We start from the raw sequence: 17590 nt of genomic DNA on the forward strand, positions 1-17590 counted from the left end.
GATACCGCAGATGTTGCTAAAGCAGTCTGATCATTTGAGCCTGTCACTTCACCAAAGTACGTGGTGTAAAACACTCATTCTAATTCTCTGCTAGGGAGCCATAGGAAGGCTCACACACTGCAAACGACTGCACGCTTCATTCCCCCATGTGAGTACTTCCAGTGATTTCAGGGGGACTAACCACAGAAGTTATTAGATCTGTAGTTCTAGAATTTGAGTGTGCATTGCAAATTGCCTCAATGTTTGAGAGGACTGGTGCAAAATGCAGAGGTTTGTACGTGCTTGTCATTTCATCTTACCCAGGCAAGCAGAAAGTGCTGTTGCAGTGCCTAGTTGGATTTTTTCAGTAGCACTATACATTATATGTTGTTCTTGAACATTTATCTTTCTGAACGTTTAGAGAAATGTATATGCATGAGGAGAAATTAAGTAAAATAGCAAGTTAAAATGAAGATCACTACTGCAAGAAGGTAATAAACTTGGGACTAATAAATCTTGATAAAAAAAAAGCTTTTAGTCAGGCTATAGGTCCCTCAGTTTTGCTCTTTCTTTAGCTCCACTCTCAGAAAATTGCTCAATTGCCATGAAAGAATGATGCTTTTCTATCCCTCTTCCCTCAGACAGTTAGGCTGCCAAATAACGTGTTTTTTATAAAGTGAAAGAATGGAAGAGTGTAGCTTTATATCTTTCTGCAATAATCTAAGCAAGGTTCTCCACAGAGTCTTAGAAGTGGCCCTCATGCTCTGAAGGGCCAAGGACTGAAGACAGAAAATCTGTTGTGTGCATCTCTGAGCCCTTCCAAGGACAATTAGGATCCACTACTATATTTGTTGACCATATAACCAAATCTTAGCAGAATGAATTGTGTTTCAACTCTTGTATATATCAGTTTAGTTGTTTTATCTTTTATTTCTTTCACACTACTTTATCAGCTACTAAAATTTTCCTAGAGCTTTAGGAGAAAAGCTAGAAAAGCTATAGATATGGATATAGGACATGTTGTTCCTATAATATGTCCTTCTCCACCAGTGAGCTCAAACCTTAGCCGCAATTTCTAATGTTTTCCTCTTACAAAGACAACAGGGAGGTCTAAGGATAACCCTTGTGTTACATGAGGTGAACACTATAGCCTTTCCTAAATCTCAGGAAATTATAAATTAGTCTGTGAGCATAAAAATCATGCCTCCAAAGCACCACAGTTATGGTCCAGTAATTCCTTCCTTCAGTACAGACAATGTTTTGTCCTCTATAATGGGACTCTGGAAAGATCCTAGAACCCTCAGTGGTTATGGTGTGAGACTGGTTACATCCTCCAATAAGAGTGTGAAAGGGGACAGACAAATCTTTAGGTGAGAAGAGCATGTGTATTGTGGCACTTTCTTTTCTACCTATTTACCGGGGACACAGGTGTACTAGAAAAGATGAAGTCAAGGCTGTACCCCAGCAACCACATGTTTTAGGCTGTAATAGAACGCCAGCCTGGCCAGTATGGTGTACAGGAGGTTCTTCCCAAGTAGCTAGGCTAGCCCCTGCACAATATCCATTACATATTGAAAGGGTTCAGAGCACAATTACAGTTAATCCCCAAGTAATTAATACACAATAACAAAAATGTCCATTTACTGCTTAAATGTAAGACCATTTGAAAATAACATGAGAACGGTGTAAACAGGCAATACACAGAGCAAAACTGAAAACTCTGAAATACTCTGGTGGAGAAAGATGCCTGATGTCGGTGATATCTTGTGGGGATTAAAGACTAAAAATGGCTTAAGGCTTTTCACATAAGCACAGCATGTTCAGAGGGAAGAATACTTTTAAGTTTGGCTCCAAATATTGAAACTAAATTTAAAGAGTAGGATTTTCCAGATATTTCGATGAATCCATAAGCTATTGAAATGCCTTCTATGACCTTTGCTAGAAAAAAAGACAAAGTAAGCATTCCCAAAACTGTTCAATAATTAAGTGCGTGTTTGAAGTGATTTTTTTCTCTGCCTGGCTAAATACATGTTTAAATTGAAAGTTATATAACCCTGTAGAAAAAAAAAAAAAAGGCTTCAGTACAGTCTAATCTGGAATTGTGTGCAGAATCATTATAGCCAAGATCACCTTAATACAGCTATTTTAGCGTTGACGCTGTGCGGGTTCTTGAAGAACTGCTGCCTATGAATTGCAAAATGCTAGTGCAATTTTGTATGTGTGTGTGTGTGGCTCCCACTAACAATTCTGGATGGTGTAATTGAAGGACAGGCTTCACTGAGTAGGATCATATTTTGGCTTTGCTGTCTGTGCAGAGTGTCTGTCAGTATGAACTGTTTCACTGAAGGCTACCTCTGAGAGCCCTGTTGAGAGACAGATTTCTAGAAAAAAAGAATTGGTAGAGGAGGGTGAGAAGACAGTAGAAGGGGAATGTGTAGAACAGAGATAGTTGCAGACTCTTCCACTAATCTAGATGTGTGGAGGAAAATGCTCTTCATACACTATTGCTGGTCTGGAGCTGTTGCACCAGGGAAACATGTATGATGCAAAGACAAAAGAGAGAGCTCAAGAATACACAGCGTTAATGGGCAAGGGAAGAACCAGTGTGGAAATTGGGATTTTAATTTTGTAAGGAATTCTGAGTTATTTCCATCTTTAAGCAGAATATCCACTTGATTTGAATCATTTTTCTTTGATAAAGAACAGGATGTTTTGTTCTATTTACAACTTTATTTTAAAATATTGCAATAGAAGGGCATTCCAAATGAGAAATCAGACCAACTTATTCTGAAATTTCAGTCTTCTCAAAATACTGACTTTTTTTTTAATTCCATAAGTGAAATGGTCCTATTTTTGCTATTTTTGGGGTTTGTTGGTTGTTTTGGTTTTTTTTTTTTTTTTAAATCTGCTTTAGTTTCTTTTGTTTGTTTTGTACACGTTTTTTGTAGAGAAATATCCAGACTGAAAAAGCTCACTTGGAAACTCTGACTGCCATACTCCTGTTTTCCATAAACTTCAAGTGGTACTGACACATACACACAATTCTCTGAGTTATAGTTTTCTTAAACTAGTCCCAAAACCCCAATAAATGTTAGCTGAGGCTTCAGTAATATTACAGGATTCATCCTATTTTGGTTGATGCCTGTGGAGCTACATGGCTGGAAGTTAATCACTGGAGCTGAATAGTCACCATTATTTTTGGAGTCAAGCTTGGAGTGCTTGTACCACTGGTTTGGGATCCCCCTAGTTGCATCTCAAACTTGAAAGCCCTTCAAGGCTTCAAGGCACTTGACTTTTGTTTACTTCGGGCCCTTCCCGAGTTTTATCAAGTATGATCCTCACAGTTACCCAGAATGAGGCATCCACTCTCCTTAGGTTTTCTGAAAACACATTTTCATTTTATCTCTATTCCATATAACGGTATATAACTTTGTATGTCCTTTGCTTAGCCATGCCAAGTGCTGCCTCCTAATCTTTTAAATATATTTTCTGACAAATCTTCTCTTTAAAAAAATCCTTAGATTAAAAAAGAAACATAGAAAGACAAAAGAAAAATGCCTGGGTTTTTAAAATTAACCCATTTAAATATGTAGCTATTAAAAGAGTGAAAACCATACAAAAAATACTGATTGCAACAGTTCTTCAATGTGCAACAACTAGTATACCTCCTGTGCTGATGCTGAAGGCCAGTTCATTTCTTTTTCATCCTTATCATGGTGATCCTTAAAAATCTGCAGGATTAAAGATCTATGCCTGATGAGCATAGTTTGGCTATGAAATTATTCATTACACATGGACTTTTATTTTTTCTGTACATTTGATTAAGTAAGAACAGTCAAGGGAAAAAAAGAAATAAAGTGCCCTTTGTGACTTAGGAGAAGATGAATATCCACTGACCTGCCTTTTTAATTACACCTCTATTTTTTTTTAATAAATGGGTTTGGTTATGGAGTTTTTTGTGTTTCTATGTTGGTTTTGTTTTGTTTTTTAAAAACATCTAAAATTTAAATCAGGTGAATCGTGCCTCTCATGTTGACTGCTTTAATTTTTCTAGCCATGAAATAATAGTTGTTGCTCCTTAAACTTGTGGCACGCTGTAATATAGGTTTGCAAATCTATCTGTTCTAGAGAGGCTTGCACTGGTGTATCAATTAAACAGGTATATATCCACATCAACAACTGATTTCCTCACAGATGCCAAAGCCTACCCATTTTAAACAAATGGAACACATCAGGTTAATACTGGATATGTTTTCTGTATTATTATTATTATTATTATTATTAGTAGTATTAGTATTATTAGTATTATTAGTATTATTCAGCTGCAGCAGCTAGAGTTTCACATTTAGTGCTACTGTCCTGAAAACTAGACGCAGCACTTAACATCGATGGTTTGGACACACAGGGCCTGAGATTTGGTTTGTTTCTGTTCCTTCTCAAACTGTGGACTTAACCATTTTCTGAGATCTTGCTCAATGCCATCACTTTTCTAAACCCAGTAACTACCAAACCAGGAATTTTAGAAATACTGGTTAAAACATCTTGACAAGCTAAATATTTTTTCTAAGTGGAGTAGGTGAACTGGCTTCACTTACTGCTAATTGCAGTATCTGTACACTGTTGAGGAAGACCAGCATCGCTACATACAGTGGATAAAGGCTGGTGGTGGGAATCTGCAGATTCTAGGCCTGGTCCCATTTCTGCTATTAAGTATCATCATGTCTTAAGTCATAGACTTTGTTTCTGAGTCTGTTCCACTGTTCATGGTTTAGGACAGTACCAACTTATTTCAAAGAAGGAGGTTTTATTTTCCTCAAGTTTAGAGGGTGCAAGCCATAAGGATTATGACCTGCAGCTATGGATGTGCCTTTTAGCAGGAGTGGTCCTGAGCAATGCAGCTTTTGAGGAAATTTGGGGGGGTTTCTTTCAGATTTAGGGCACGATAGTTTTGAACTGCAGTAGATCTGGTAGGTTTGGGCAGGTTTCAAAATTTTAGAGTTTTATTATGCTCTCCATAAACAACTGACTTAAATAATTCAGCTTTTTTTTGTCTCTCTTCCACACATACAATGGTTGCAATTAATTTCTCAGAAACAGGGAACTTGAAACTTCCTTTTGGTGATACTATTCCAGTTGCATCTCAGTTATACAACATAAAGACCTAAAAATACAAATTCTCGAATCTTTCTTGAGCAAAATTGAGAACAGCATCAATGAACACTTAGCATGTAGAATGCAGGATTTCAATTATTTATTTATTTTATTAAAATATTTATTTATGTTGGTTTAGAACTGTCTTACTTTTTAACTCTTGGTCAAAACACCAGCATGTATATCAACATGCAACTTAAATTCTTTTTTTTTTTAATACAGTTTTGTTTACTGCTTTTGTGCAAAAATAATTCAGTATTATCTGACAAACTTGTATTCTTGACCACTACATATATCCTAAAAGAGCTTGTAGGTTCTCTAAAAACAGATGCAATCGATTTCTTGGCTTTACAACTTCTAGCAGATTTAGTCTCTTTCTGGATGTCAGCGTAAACAACTTGATAAACAGTTTGTGTTTCTTTATAGCTTTGAACTCTCCATAACTATCTTCAGGGTTTTCAGCAAACTATACATATTCTCTAAAGTATGTGAGATGTTACTTCTCAGACTATATATATATATATTAGCCAGAGGTTTCTTTCTGTAATATATTCTCTTCTTTGGACATATTTTTCTTTATATTCAGCCTCCTTTTGTACCCTGATACATTGGGGGTGTTTAACTTTAGGGGCTGGATGCTACACTCTTCAATGCTTAGCAAGAAACAAAAGTGGGAATACTTCAAAAAAGCCGTATTCAAAACAGAGTAACCTTCTGAATGCTTTGTAGTACCCAATTGTTTGCAGATAAAGAATAAACCAAACAATTCTTGAGAAAATGTTTTCCTTTCTGGGTGCACAGCATTAGAATCTTCTGAAAGAGAAGGTCCTCCTTTATCTGAAATGGACTATCTGAAAGCTGCTTGTCCTTCATAATTGTTTATTTTGTGACAAAGCCATGTATTTTTGCCTGATCACATTTGAGTTTGAAGATGGCAAGCAAGGAAATATTAACTACTCTTTTCTCTCTTAGACATGCCATCAGTCTGTGAACATTACAAAACAAAATAAACCCCAACCCAAACCCTGAATATGTTTGAGAGGCTTCTAAACAAAACATACCAACTGCTAAAACCCAGCCTAAAAATAGAGAGTATCTTTTTTTCTTGATGAGCCAAAAACCAGTGTAATCTGCCTGATAGATATACAAAAAGCTTATCTTGTTCATTTCATGTTCCTCTGAAGTTGATCCACTTAATTATTTCTTCCATTAAACAGCTCACTGTTGCTTTATTTCTGGGTGGAAAAAGTGTCAGTGTTGCAGGAGAGAGATTTTATGCTCAAAGCACCTGGGATTAGAAAAACAATCATTTTGATATTGGAGATTCATGTTTGGAGGCAGATTGCTTCTGAGCATGTAGGAAAATTTTACGCTGACACGCGTCTGTGTTATGAAATAATTTCAAACTCTGTGACGGTAGCAGATGTTACAGTCCAAAGAATCAAAACTGTTGGTTTTGTATAGAAAAATCCTGCACTGTTATTAGAAGACAGAAGAAAGTACATGGCATAATAGGTCAATTTAATGGCATTGTTTGCAGTAAAGCTGACATTTCAGGCATAATCTGCAATGCTCACTTGAAGTAGGACATTGTGCCGGGCAAAGGAGGATTTGATACATTCTTTTATATTACTGTGTCAAATTGGATTAGAACATAATAAAATGGAGAATCTAAAATAAAGGCCTTTGGGATCGCTGGTTATGCAGTCTAGTGAGATGCACAAGGAATTATAATGAATGTAGTCTTCAGAAGTATGACAAACTTGACATGTGTAGCTGTGTGGACCTTCCCCTTTTCTAGTATGGCTCCTTGATTCATCCCTCCCGTGCTGTACTCTTTGTTCTACATCGAGTGAATTTTCTTCTGTAATTCTGCCCAGTATTTGTCTGGTTTGTAATTATTACATGAAACAACAAGGCATTCGAAGAAAAAAAAAAAAATGACAACCTGCTACTGTTGATACAGTTTCTGTTTGTAACCAGAGACTGCCCAACCCTGCTCCAAATTTTGATAAAATGTATTTCTGAGATTGAGTAACACTGCTGGCCTGGTTTGGAGGGCAGGCACCAGGAGCATAACCTGCCTTCAACTGAAGCCTCGAAAAGCCGGAATCAAAACTTAATAGCTTTGGTGACTATTGAGCAGGTATATTTATATATAGCTCAAACAGCTATAGCCACACTCCACTAAAATCCAAAACACACAAATACTTTCTCCTTATATTAAAGATCAATCTATCCAGTATTATTATGCATCATTGAATAACAGCAGCCTCACTGAGCATCCTGTAGGATTCAGCTGCCGCTGCCAGTCTGTGAGTATCTAAGCTACAGAGACAAGAAAACACGAGGAAACTTGGTTTCTTAAACGATGCTTGGAGGGTTTCTAACAACTTCATGGAGTAAGTTCTAACCTTTGAAATTTTGGAAATTAGTAAGCGTACTCTACACTTTCATTTATCTGATACTCTTATCTCAGAATTCACATTAGCCAAAACTGGATTGTGTCTCCTATGTACTATGAGTCACTTGCTTTGAAAAGGTCTCTGTTAGTTGAAAACCCAGTGACAAGTCTAGATGGCAGGCACGTGTTCTGTTTGGATATCCAGGGCTACACTTCACGCAGGAATTAATATTAGTAGGAATTAATAAATGACTCATGTGTCAGTCCTGAATCTAATTTCAGAGATTACAGAATATCTGAATACAAATTATATGCCACATTGATTTTGAAATTTGGAAGGGGAAAGGATATAAATGGAAATACTAGAACTAACCTTTTGCCTAAGTTAAGGCATGGAAAATGAACTCGTACATACCAAAGTAACTCCAGCTTGCATGGGCATTCACCTTTCAGCTGACTAAAACTGAAAAGTTGAATTTAGGACACTCAATGCTACGTGAAGGCAGGCTTTCACTTGGAATAACTGTCATCTGCTCTGTCAGATTCATACTTTTCTGTTGTGGTTGAAGAGCAGTAACTTTTCATAGAAAAGCCAGGTTCATCCTCCTCTGACGCTGAGTGTCCATGGTCCTGCCTGTACCTCAAGTGAGGGAACTGCTGGCACTGCTGCTGCAGTTCCATCCTAGAGTGGAAGAGAACTGCCCAGTGGGTGCACAGCATGTTCCACGCACAGATGTGTAACACCAACAACATTGAGAAATCACATTAGTACAAGGACAATACAAATTTAAAAAAAAAAAAAATCCAAATAAAATAATAGATTATATCCATTTGGTCTGTAATATGGCCATGCTAGCAGGCCACAGAGGCATGAGATGAGGGTCTGAATTCAGGAATTCAGGAAAGTAGCAGTCTCAGAACACGCTTTACTTTTTAACGGCTTCTTACACTCAGTTAAGCATATAACTTACACTTTGCTCTTACCATTAATGATGTTTGTTTTATTTGACTCTGAAATGCATACTCCATTTGAGTATGGTTTGACATAGCAAAGAAATGTTTACTGACTCTTGGCACCAGTAGCCTCACCTTTGTGGATTTCTGTAGTGTACCATTATCATTGAAGTTCCCTTCTCGATAGGATGCATGTGATTAATTTCTAATAGCATTATAAGGAAGTTGGCTAATGCTTTGAGAAGAGAAGAAAGCTCTTTCTTTTCCAAAAGTAATTTTTGTGGTTTTGTATCTAATTGCTAATGGGATTCCTGTGTAGAATTTGATAGCAGAATCTTTGGGACAACAGAAATAGAGACTTATTTTCTAAGTTTTCCATTTCCCTATGTAAGAAAGTGATGCCAAACAAGGAGTAAAACCAATTCAATGTCATCCATTGCTTTCACAGAACACATGCTGAGGTGGTTGTTATGTTTCTAAGTTTGTATAGGCTTTATAGTTAACCGGTGTTATAATAGCTTTAATTTTTATAGGCTGACTGATGGCACTTGTGTTTCGGATGGCATTGTCTGCACTTTGTTTGCCCAGATTATAGATGGTGGTGTTATCTCACTTTATGAGAATATAGTTTCTAGAATCGTGAATTTGCAGTTCTGGCTGATTTGTATGCTGTAATTTATGTGATAAATAATGCAAAACACAGAAAGACAGGCAAAATAAGAAAAGGAATATTTCCTTAAGTAAATTTTAGATTAAGTAAGATTAAGAGAAAAACATTCTCCAGCTTTTCTACCCTATCAGCAGGGAAATGACTAAACCCATTATCTCCTACATACGACACTCTTTAATATATCCTAAGAATGAGTAATGAGGACTGAAAATGTACTGGCCATTTCCTTGGATTAAGGTCAAAGCTTGAGAAAGAAAGAGAATAGAATACTTCCCTTCATAAATTTATCAGACACTTCAAGTTGTAACCAGATTAAGGAAACAAAATCAGAAACAAAAATTCTCAAAAAGAAAGATTATAATACTTACATTGGTGACATATTCAATATCCTTCCAAATATTACATTCCCTGGGAAAATCTGCCAAATCTAAAAAATTATCCACTACCACTTGGCCAATCAAGTCATGTCTGGAGAATCTGTCAAAGTCATACACAGAGAAATGGAGTTTCCTTGTGTTCAGATCGTTGTATGGGACAGTAAATAAAAAAACTTCATCAAATACTGGATTTAGGGTCTTTCTGTGCACTTTAGTCTGGTGTTTTGTTTTCCTATCAGGAAGCAGATATATCTTCACATATGGATCCGAAGTTCCAGAGAAGTCCTTTGCTGGGAGGTTGATGGCCTTGTGTATCTTCACTATCAGCTGCTCTAAATCACAATCATACTTGAGAATAAAGTTCAGTTTTCCACACGCCTTGCTATTACTCCTCCGACCATCATCTGTGTCCACTGATCTTTGTTTATATAGCTCTGGCTTAATGCGGCCAATCCCTGTCAGTTGCTCCTGTTTCTGGACCTGCTGGATGTTGAAGTCCGGGTTGGAGAGGTTGAGCTGTCTCCGGATTGAATTATGCCTTAAGAGAAAATCAAAGAATTGAAAAACATTGGACTGAAGATGATAACAATCTGTGCGCTCACACTAAAGATCCTCTTCTCATTTGACATGTTTTTGTAATGCACGATGGGGTCATATTTTTACTCACATAAAGTGATAAAGCGTGATACCCAGCAACTGAGAGCCCACCTTCGGCATTAGACTGCCATAACCTTCTGTTCCTATGTCTCAAACTAGTGGTACGTACTCTCCAAACCCAGCTGAAGAAAGTAACAAATGCAAATTCATCACCATTACAAATCCAAAGGATCTGCTGCTTCATTGTCAAGTAAAATGTGATTCAATATGAACCATAGCTGTTCTCATTGGTTAGGATTTTCAAATTATTCTTCTGGATTAAAAGCTATGAAATGAGTTGCACTGCACAAATGGCAGCAGTATCTAGCCTATTATGCCAGGTGAGCTTGCTGATTTCTGGTTCTAAGATAAAGCTGGGTGAGGAAGGATGCTTCCTGACATCTCTGCATTTTAATTACTTGTTGATCTCTATGACTACTTCATTTACCAGCGAGCTGGTCTGAAATGGTTTGTTGACCACTTCAGCAATGATTTAGGTTTTTCTCTCACACCTGCTGTAATAAAGTCGGTGGTACTTTGGCTGAAAAGCTCCTTTAGTTTCATTACGCTGAGAAGAGAAAGTTGCTTTTAGCTTCGGTCCAGTGATATTTATTACCTGGAGTCCTCAGTTAGTGTGATTGAAATTTCCACTTCATGAGATAATAACAGAAATCAAATTTGAAGACCCTGCCAGGGTAGTGGGATGTGAAAGTTGGATTAGGTAAAATCCTAATCTTATATGAGTTTGATTCCACCTTTTTGTTCTACTCATATGCAGCAATCATTCAGTGTACTGGAGTACTGTGAGCTGTGGCTGACCATAGAAAGAGCATGTGGAAAACACTAGCACAGGATTAGTCCAAAGCTGTTTATGTGGAATGTAATCAGCAGTAGTTCCTCTGCTATCATTATTCATTCATTCCTTGTAAGTGTATGTTTACGCATGCTTAAAACAGGAACAGCCTTTTATATACTATCCTATTTTTTTCTCTTGTTGCATAATAAATACATAATTTTATAACTATAAATTAGTCTTTTCCAGGATGAAATATTACCATGTCACAAAAAAGCTTTACATTGTTCAATCCTTAAACTCCTCATTGCAGTGGGAGGTGCAGAATATCCTGGGGAGGAATAAAAAGGAGGGCACTGGAGAGCCAGCTTAACAAGGATTGTAGCAGGGGCAGGTGCCACACAGGGAAGACACAGCTGGCTACCCAATCATGCCAGAAAGCAGCAGAGACAAAACTGAACAAAGCAAGGATAAAGTGCAAGGAAGATGAGCCCCTCCTCCTCAATGAAATGGTCTTTTGGAGACCTGGGCAAAAATAAGGGGCAATGGAGACAGGAGTAAAGAGCAAAGCCTGTCTCAGCTAACGATATAGGGCAGGGGTGAGACATGGACAAGCCATGCCTTCCTGGTCAGAAAGCCACCCTAACAGAGAGCCAGACTGGGAACAGCCAGATGAAAGACCTGAAGAGATTCACAGGTATAAAGACACTGTCCATGCACTCAGGAAGCTGAGGAAAGTTGTTTTATGGATTGGGATTGCTGCTGCTTGTGAGAGGACTATGCTGTGGTGATAACTCTGCATTTGTCATTTGATTAAGTATCAGAACCGCTGCCCTGTTGATGCAGAGAACTGCATCTGACTCAATACTTTCACAATATTGAAGACACACATGAGAGCTCTTGGTGTTAGATGTCGGAGATGAATCTTCCATTGTTAATGAATCTCCTGACATGCTTATTTCCCTGCAGTCTGAAAACACCAGCCCTGTACTGTACTTCTGGGCTATTAGTTGGAACCATGTGTGGTAAGGTGACAGCCTCAGTATCTATAATTATAGCTTTGACCTCCTCATAGATTCCTATGTAAACCCAAGACATTCTTAAGCTAATCTAAGGAGGAAGGGCATGAGGAAATGCACCTGGGGCTTTTTCTGTATAGCATTAATAGTATTCTGGAGACTTTTACAATTGTTTGAGGCATGCTTTGGACAACTGGAAATTACTGAACTGGTGGCTAGTTGCTGTCATCTTACCCATGTTCAGATGTGCCTGCAGGCAAGAGTCTTGGCTAAATTTGCTCTCCCAAATGGCCAGAATGGAGGCTAGGAAAGGGCAACTGGGATAGTGCTGTGCCTTCTCCAGCTGAACTGTATCTGCTTTGACTCATAAATTTACTGTTTCTTCACGTGCTGATGCTTTATCTACTGTGTGAAACATAATACATTTATCACCTGTCTCTGCACGTAGTTTCACCCTTCCTCTTTCCTCTTCCTTCTTGCATTGGTTCTCAGTCTCCCCTAGAGACCTCACTGACTCTTGTCCAGTTATTTCCCCCCCACACACAGTCATAACTGTGGCTAAAAATCTATGATTTTGAATCCTATTTCTAATTTTTGCAAGTATTTCATTAGCTTGTCCTACTTTCCTTCTTTGGATGTTTTAAAAATCTTTTGAGGAGATGTTACTGAGTGTTCAGTATCAGTGCTAAGTGAAAATGAATATAGCTTACATTAGGCTGTTCTGGTTCTTTAGGGGACACATGGTGTTCTGTGTTCTCCAGCTTCTGAGACTGGCACAGAGACAGTAGTTTGATAGATGAGTGTAATGGCATTTTGATCATCCTTCTAACCTAAGGTTTCTACACTTCAAAGAATAACTTTTGTGACTTTTGGGGTTTTTTTTTTAAGAATGTGGAAAGTAAATTATGCATTTTTAATAGAACAGCATACTAGCTGTGCTATTCTAAGTGTATATCTATTCAATAATAGCAGAGAGAAATGGGAGTTACTGACCGAGCAGAAGATGTTGGTTCAGTGATCTGACGTTGCATTCGCACATTGTGTAAGCAGTTCTCCTTCGTTCCCTCCTGAGCATCTAATGGAATATCAGGGGAGGTGTGGCTGATCTTCATGGAGGACTCTGGATAGGCTGTAGGCTGACCCAGATAATCCTCACTGTAGTCATGGTCATTGGTCTCTGTATCTGTGTAGTTCAGCGATTCTTGCTTGTTGTCTTTGTTCCCAAATGGCAGACCACGCTCTCGCCAAGGGATCCAGCAAAGTTTCCAGGACACGAACAGAGAGACACCAAACAGAGCAAGACCACAGGCTGTGACAACTAGGGAGAGCAAGCTTATTGAGATATCTGCAAACAAGAAAAACACAAGCATGTCACATCTTTGTGCTTTTTGGAGCTCTGCATTTCCGCGGCATACAATAGGGGAAGCAAACATCTCTGGATTGTAGATCTACAAATTTAAATTCTGGTCCCTGCAACAGTCATATAACAAAAATGTAACATTCTCTTTTTTTTTTACCTCCAAGAAAAAAAAAATTAACCTTTTTTGAAATTCAATGTAATGCTCATCCTTATAGAACTTAGTTTATATTTTCCCTCCAAAAGCTGTGTGGGATGAAGGGTCATGCTAAATATGAAAAGGGCTGTTCACTTGTTCACTCAACTTTCTACTGATGAAAGAGTAGTGGCTGCTGTACATTTTGTGTTTTTAATTTATCTTCCTTTTATGTATTGCAGTTTCATCCACTTGCTTTACCAGATCTTACTATCTTCACTTCCAGAGGCTGTATTATACGGCAACCATGAATATCATGAATATATGCATGCATGCACGTGGCATGAATTTTTTTAGGTATTTAACTGAAGTATCTTGTTTCATCAATTTAATTCCATCTCTTCTAATCTTATAGTCATTCTTATCTTTGCAAATTATTTTTGACTATCAATACATATCATTAACTACCAGTATCTCTGCACAACTGAGGGTTCTTTGGTTTTAACTCCAAAGGTTCTTTATTCTGTTTCCAAATTTCTGGTATAAAAGGAATGTGGGGATGAGTTTTCTGTTTCCCACATTCTGAACATTATCCTACTCCATAATCATATCAACATAAATAGGGAGAGGCTCTTCTATGTTTTGCTTTGGTTTAAGTTGCACATTGGGAAAATGACTCAGTGGAACAGCTGTTTTTATGGTTACAGTGTTTTTGAAATGAGTTTCTCTGTGGATTACACAATACATCATGCCTTAAACACAATTAGTAAGAATTCTATTTTACTGCCTCAAATTATAAACACCACCTTATCAAAGCAATTTTTCACACTGTGTGTAGGTTCAGGATGTCAGGCTGCATCTCTCTAGCTAACAGCTAGCCTAAATTTTCAAAGGATGGCATGAGGTTGAAATGTACTGCTCCTACTAGGACAATTATTTAAGAATGACAATTCAGATGAAACAGCCTCAGTCAATTTGGAAGAAAAAAAAAAAAAGTATTTTTCAAAAAAGTGGAAAAGTCAATACCTTCTGCCCCTGCTGTGAGTCTCATTCTCACTAGCCAGACAGATTAAATTTCTGCAGAGGGGGGAGTGACACTACAATCAGTTTCATGCAGGAACTGTCCAGTTTATTTTGCATGCTGAAAACCAATTTTAAACAATTTTAACCAGCATGGCCCTTTCTGTCCTTCTCCCCATCATATGAAGACAAAGCTCATTAACAGTGGGGACAGCACAGCAGCTGCTTGGAATTACAGCAAAGAGTTTCAGAGATGAAATTAATTAAAGAAATTCCTCCTGTGCATGAAAGGTAATTTAGGGGAAAGTTGAATGGTGGTTCTTGATATTTTTGGAATATTTAATGGTAAACAAGTCTGGCAGTGGAGGTAGAGCACAATCTCTCCATCTCACTAAAGAACGGGGGAACTGGGATACAGTAGTGAACAAAGACCTTCAGAACAAACCCATTTGTCTTGTATTCTCTGGAGGAGAAGGAAGAAATACATCAGATGTCTGCAAAAAGGTCACTTTTTCAAAGAAGTGATCCAAGTAAATGATCCAGCATTGAAAGAAGTGAGAAATTGGGAGTTGTCAGAACCAGCCAGAAGATTACAAGGTGAGAACTGGAAACTGCCCAATACCAAGGATGTGTGAAGGTGAGGAATAATTTGACAGGTAGACCAACAGTCTCCTACTTCAAAGAAGACTTTAGCAGAGGACACAATCATCTAAAGAACTGACATAATGAGAAAAAATACAAAGGAGCAATATAAACTACTTTTCATTTGGAGAGTTTGTTACCTCTGCAAAATAATTTACCTCTGCATAAGACTAAGAACTCTTATCTCACAGTTTACTCTCAGTGCAGCTGGGTAAATAAACAGTTCAAGTTCTGTGGGTAGAAAAGGGACAGCCATGTATCTGTCTGACTTCTGTGAAAATCAGTGGGACTAAAGGGAACAGAACTAAACTGTTAACATTCACCAGACAGTTATTTCCAGATTCTGTGCACCTGGCTGGCAACTTTCAGCAACTGGGCAGATCCAGTCTGAATAGCTGTGGGGAGCACAGTCCCAAGCAATGAGATTTTGGCAGCATCCTGGAGCTGCTTTTACATTAGCCATTTGTAGTATTATGTACTGTATTTCCTGTATAATTTTTAGTCCATCTTTGCAGATGTCTCAGTTTTTCTAAGCCTGTTTATCTGTATTCCCATGTGGTAGTAGCACTCATCTGGTGCCAGTGATTTCCTGTGCTTTGTAATGAGAGCAGGGTAAGTCTTTACTTGTTTGACCTTACAAAATCCAGAGATCTGCAGCACAGAAAGTGTTCCTCAAAAATCCAGCAGCTTCTCCATTCATTCTGCTATCACCAGAATTAGTTCAATGTGTTTTCCAGAGCAGTACATGAGGTAAGTCTTCATCAAACAGTCTGTGAATCCAAGTGCAGGCAAGCGCTGTAGGCAAGGCAGAGCAGTTTACAGGTAGCCATGGCCACCGGGAGCAGTGAGGAATGGTGACGAGTATTTCAGAAGTATTTCAACAGTATATCAACATATAAATTTAGTGTGCATAAATTAATACTATGAACACTGTTAGTGTTTGGCCAGTTAGTGGCTAACTAATATAACTACTCTCTGTATCACTCTGCATTGAGAGGAGCTATTCATGCTCTGCAATGGAGAATCTCATGAACACAAGGAAGGTCTCTGTGTCATAATTTTTTAATTATAAGAAATTTCAAAATCTCACAACTAAAGCTTCTTGATTATGGCAGCAACGTGACCCGAGCTCCCACATTCCAACATGTCAGCATATCTGGACAATATTAGAGCCTATTAATAATGGTTGATCTGTTCCATACAAAATAAGTTCAAATTTTTGTTAAAAACCATGTGCTTTTTAAGTGGGTTAATGGTACCAATCAATGCAATTGTGTATGCATACAGTTCATTTTTATAAGCATGTCCTCTGCAACGTGCTTTCCTACATCCATAAAGGAGGCCTTTTGTCAGAAAATAAGAAACTTAATTTCAGGTTTGCATCAGATTAAACATTCTCAGCACTAGGGAGCTTCATCTGATTTTTTTTCTATTAAGGCTGCCACTGCTTTTATTTCCACGCAATTATGACAACTCAGGTACCCCAGCTGTGGTTTGCAGTAAGGCCATGGGCGCATGGGCTCTCTGACTGTCTTGCTCACTGCATGTGTTACAGATATGCTGACATGCTCGTCATTTTTTTCAACAGGTTATCATGTTTGAATCCCTTTCACTCCACCGACTTTCAATTTCTTATTAATCTCCTATTGTCAGCATAATTAGTACATTTGTTCATTTTTTTGGGGCAGCAATCACAGGGTTAAAAACAATGCAGAAATAGCAAGTGAAATGGCATTTCTACCAATGGATCTCATCATCAGTTACTGTACCGGCCTGGAGAGCTGAGCTCGGCCTTTCCGTGACAGACTTATTAGTTCCATGACAGCTTTATCAATTGACTCAGTTTGGTTATTTGCTTCATTGCTGGACTTTTTTAAAATTTTCTATTTAAAATTTAAAGTAGCTGTGTTATACAAAGAAAAATCCCACTCTTTATGTCAAAAGACTATATGTTTGGTACATAAATTCTTATCTTCAAATTACCGTACTAATCCGAATCACAGAATTGCTGGGGAAGGGACCCCCCAGATCATCGAGTTCACCACCCTGCACAAGCAATGTCACCTTGCTGCCCAGCACCATTCCCTAACAAAATTTCTCCAAGGATAGAGATGTCACAGCCTCTATGGCAATCTATTCTGATGTTGGAACCACCCTCAAATAGGTTAATAACATAATTTTAATTTGGTAGGGCTAAGACACTAAGTGGGTAACAATTTTTATATCAAAATACAAAAATATCAATATAGCTCTAAGAAATAACTGCACTTTGTAGATTATCAAGCAAAAAGAAAAAAAAAGATTCCTCTGTTTATATTACACAGATTTTTAATATAGATCTACTATATATACTATGTACTGTATTTTTAATATAGATCTACTATAGATCTATAAGCTTTTATATTGACTTTGAATGAAATAGTTTGTGTCAAAAGAATGAGTTAGTGTTGAA

The 17590-nt window shown here is 37.8% G+C and overlaps 1 protein-coding gene across 1 annotated transcript in view; it reads right to left on the reverse strand.

Annotated features, from left to right (window-relative positions):
- SYT9 (synaptotagmin 9) overlaps positions 1-17590 on the reverse strand; it is a gene marked incomplete at its 3' end in the record, with an annotated part of 63655 nt that overhangs the window by 18035 nt on the left and 28030 nt on the right. The window contains exons 2-3 of the mRNA XM_084262751.1: positions 12977-13328; positions 9527-10073 (exon numbers count right to left, since the gene is read on the reverse strand). Of these exons, the coding sequence (XP_084118877.1) occupies positions 9527-10073; positions 12977-13328 (899 nt within the window). The remainder of the gene's footprint in view (positions 1-9526; positions 10074-12976; positions 13329-17590) is intronic.

This window comes from Gallinula chloropus, assembly GCF_964237585.1.
Source record: "Gallinula chloropus genome assembly, chromosome: 4".
In the NCBI taxonomy this organism is placed as follows: Eukaryota; Metazoa; Chordata; class Aves; order Gruiformes; family Rallidae; genus Gallinula; species Gallinula chloropus.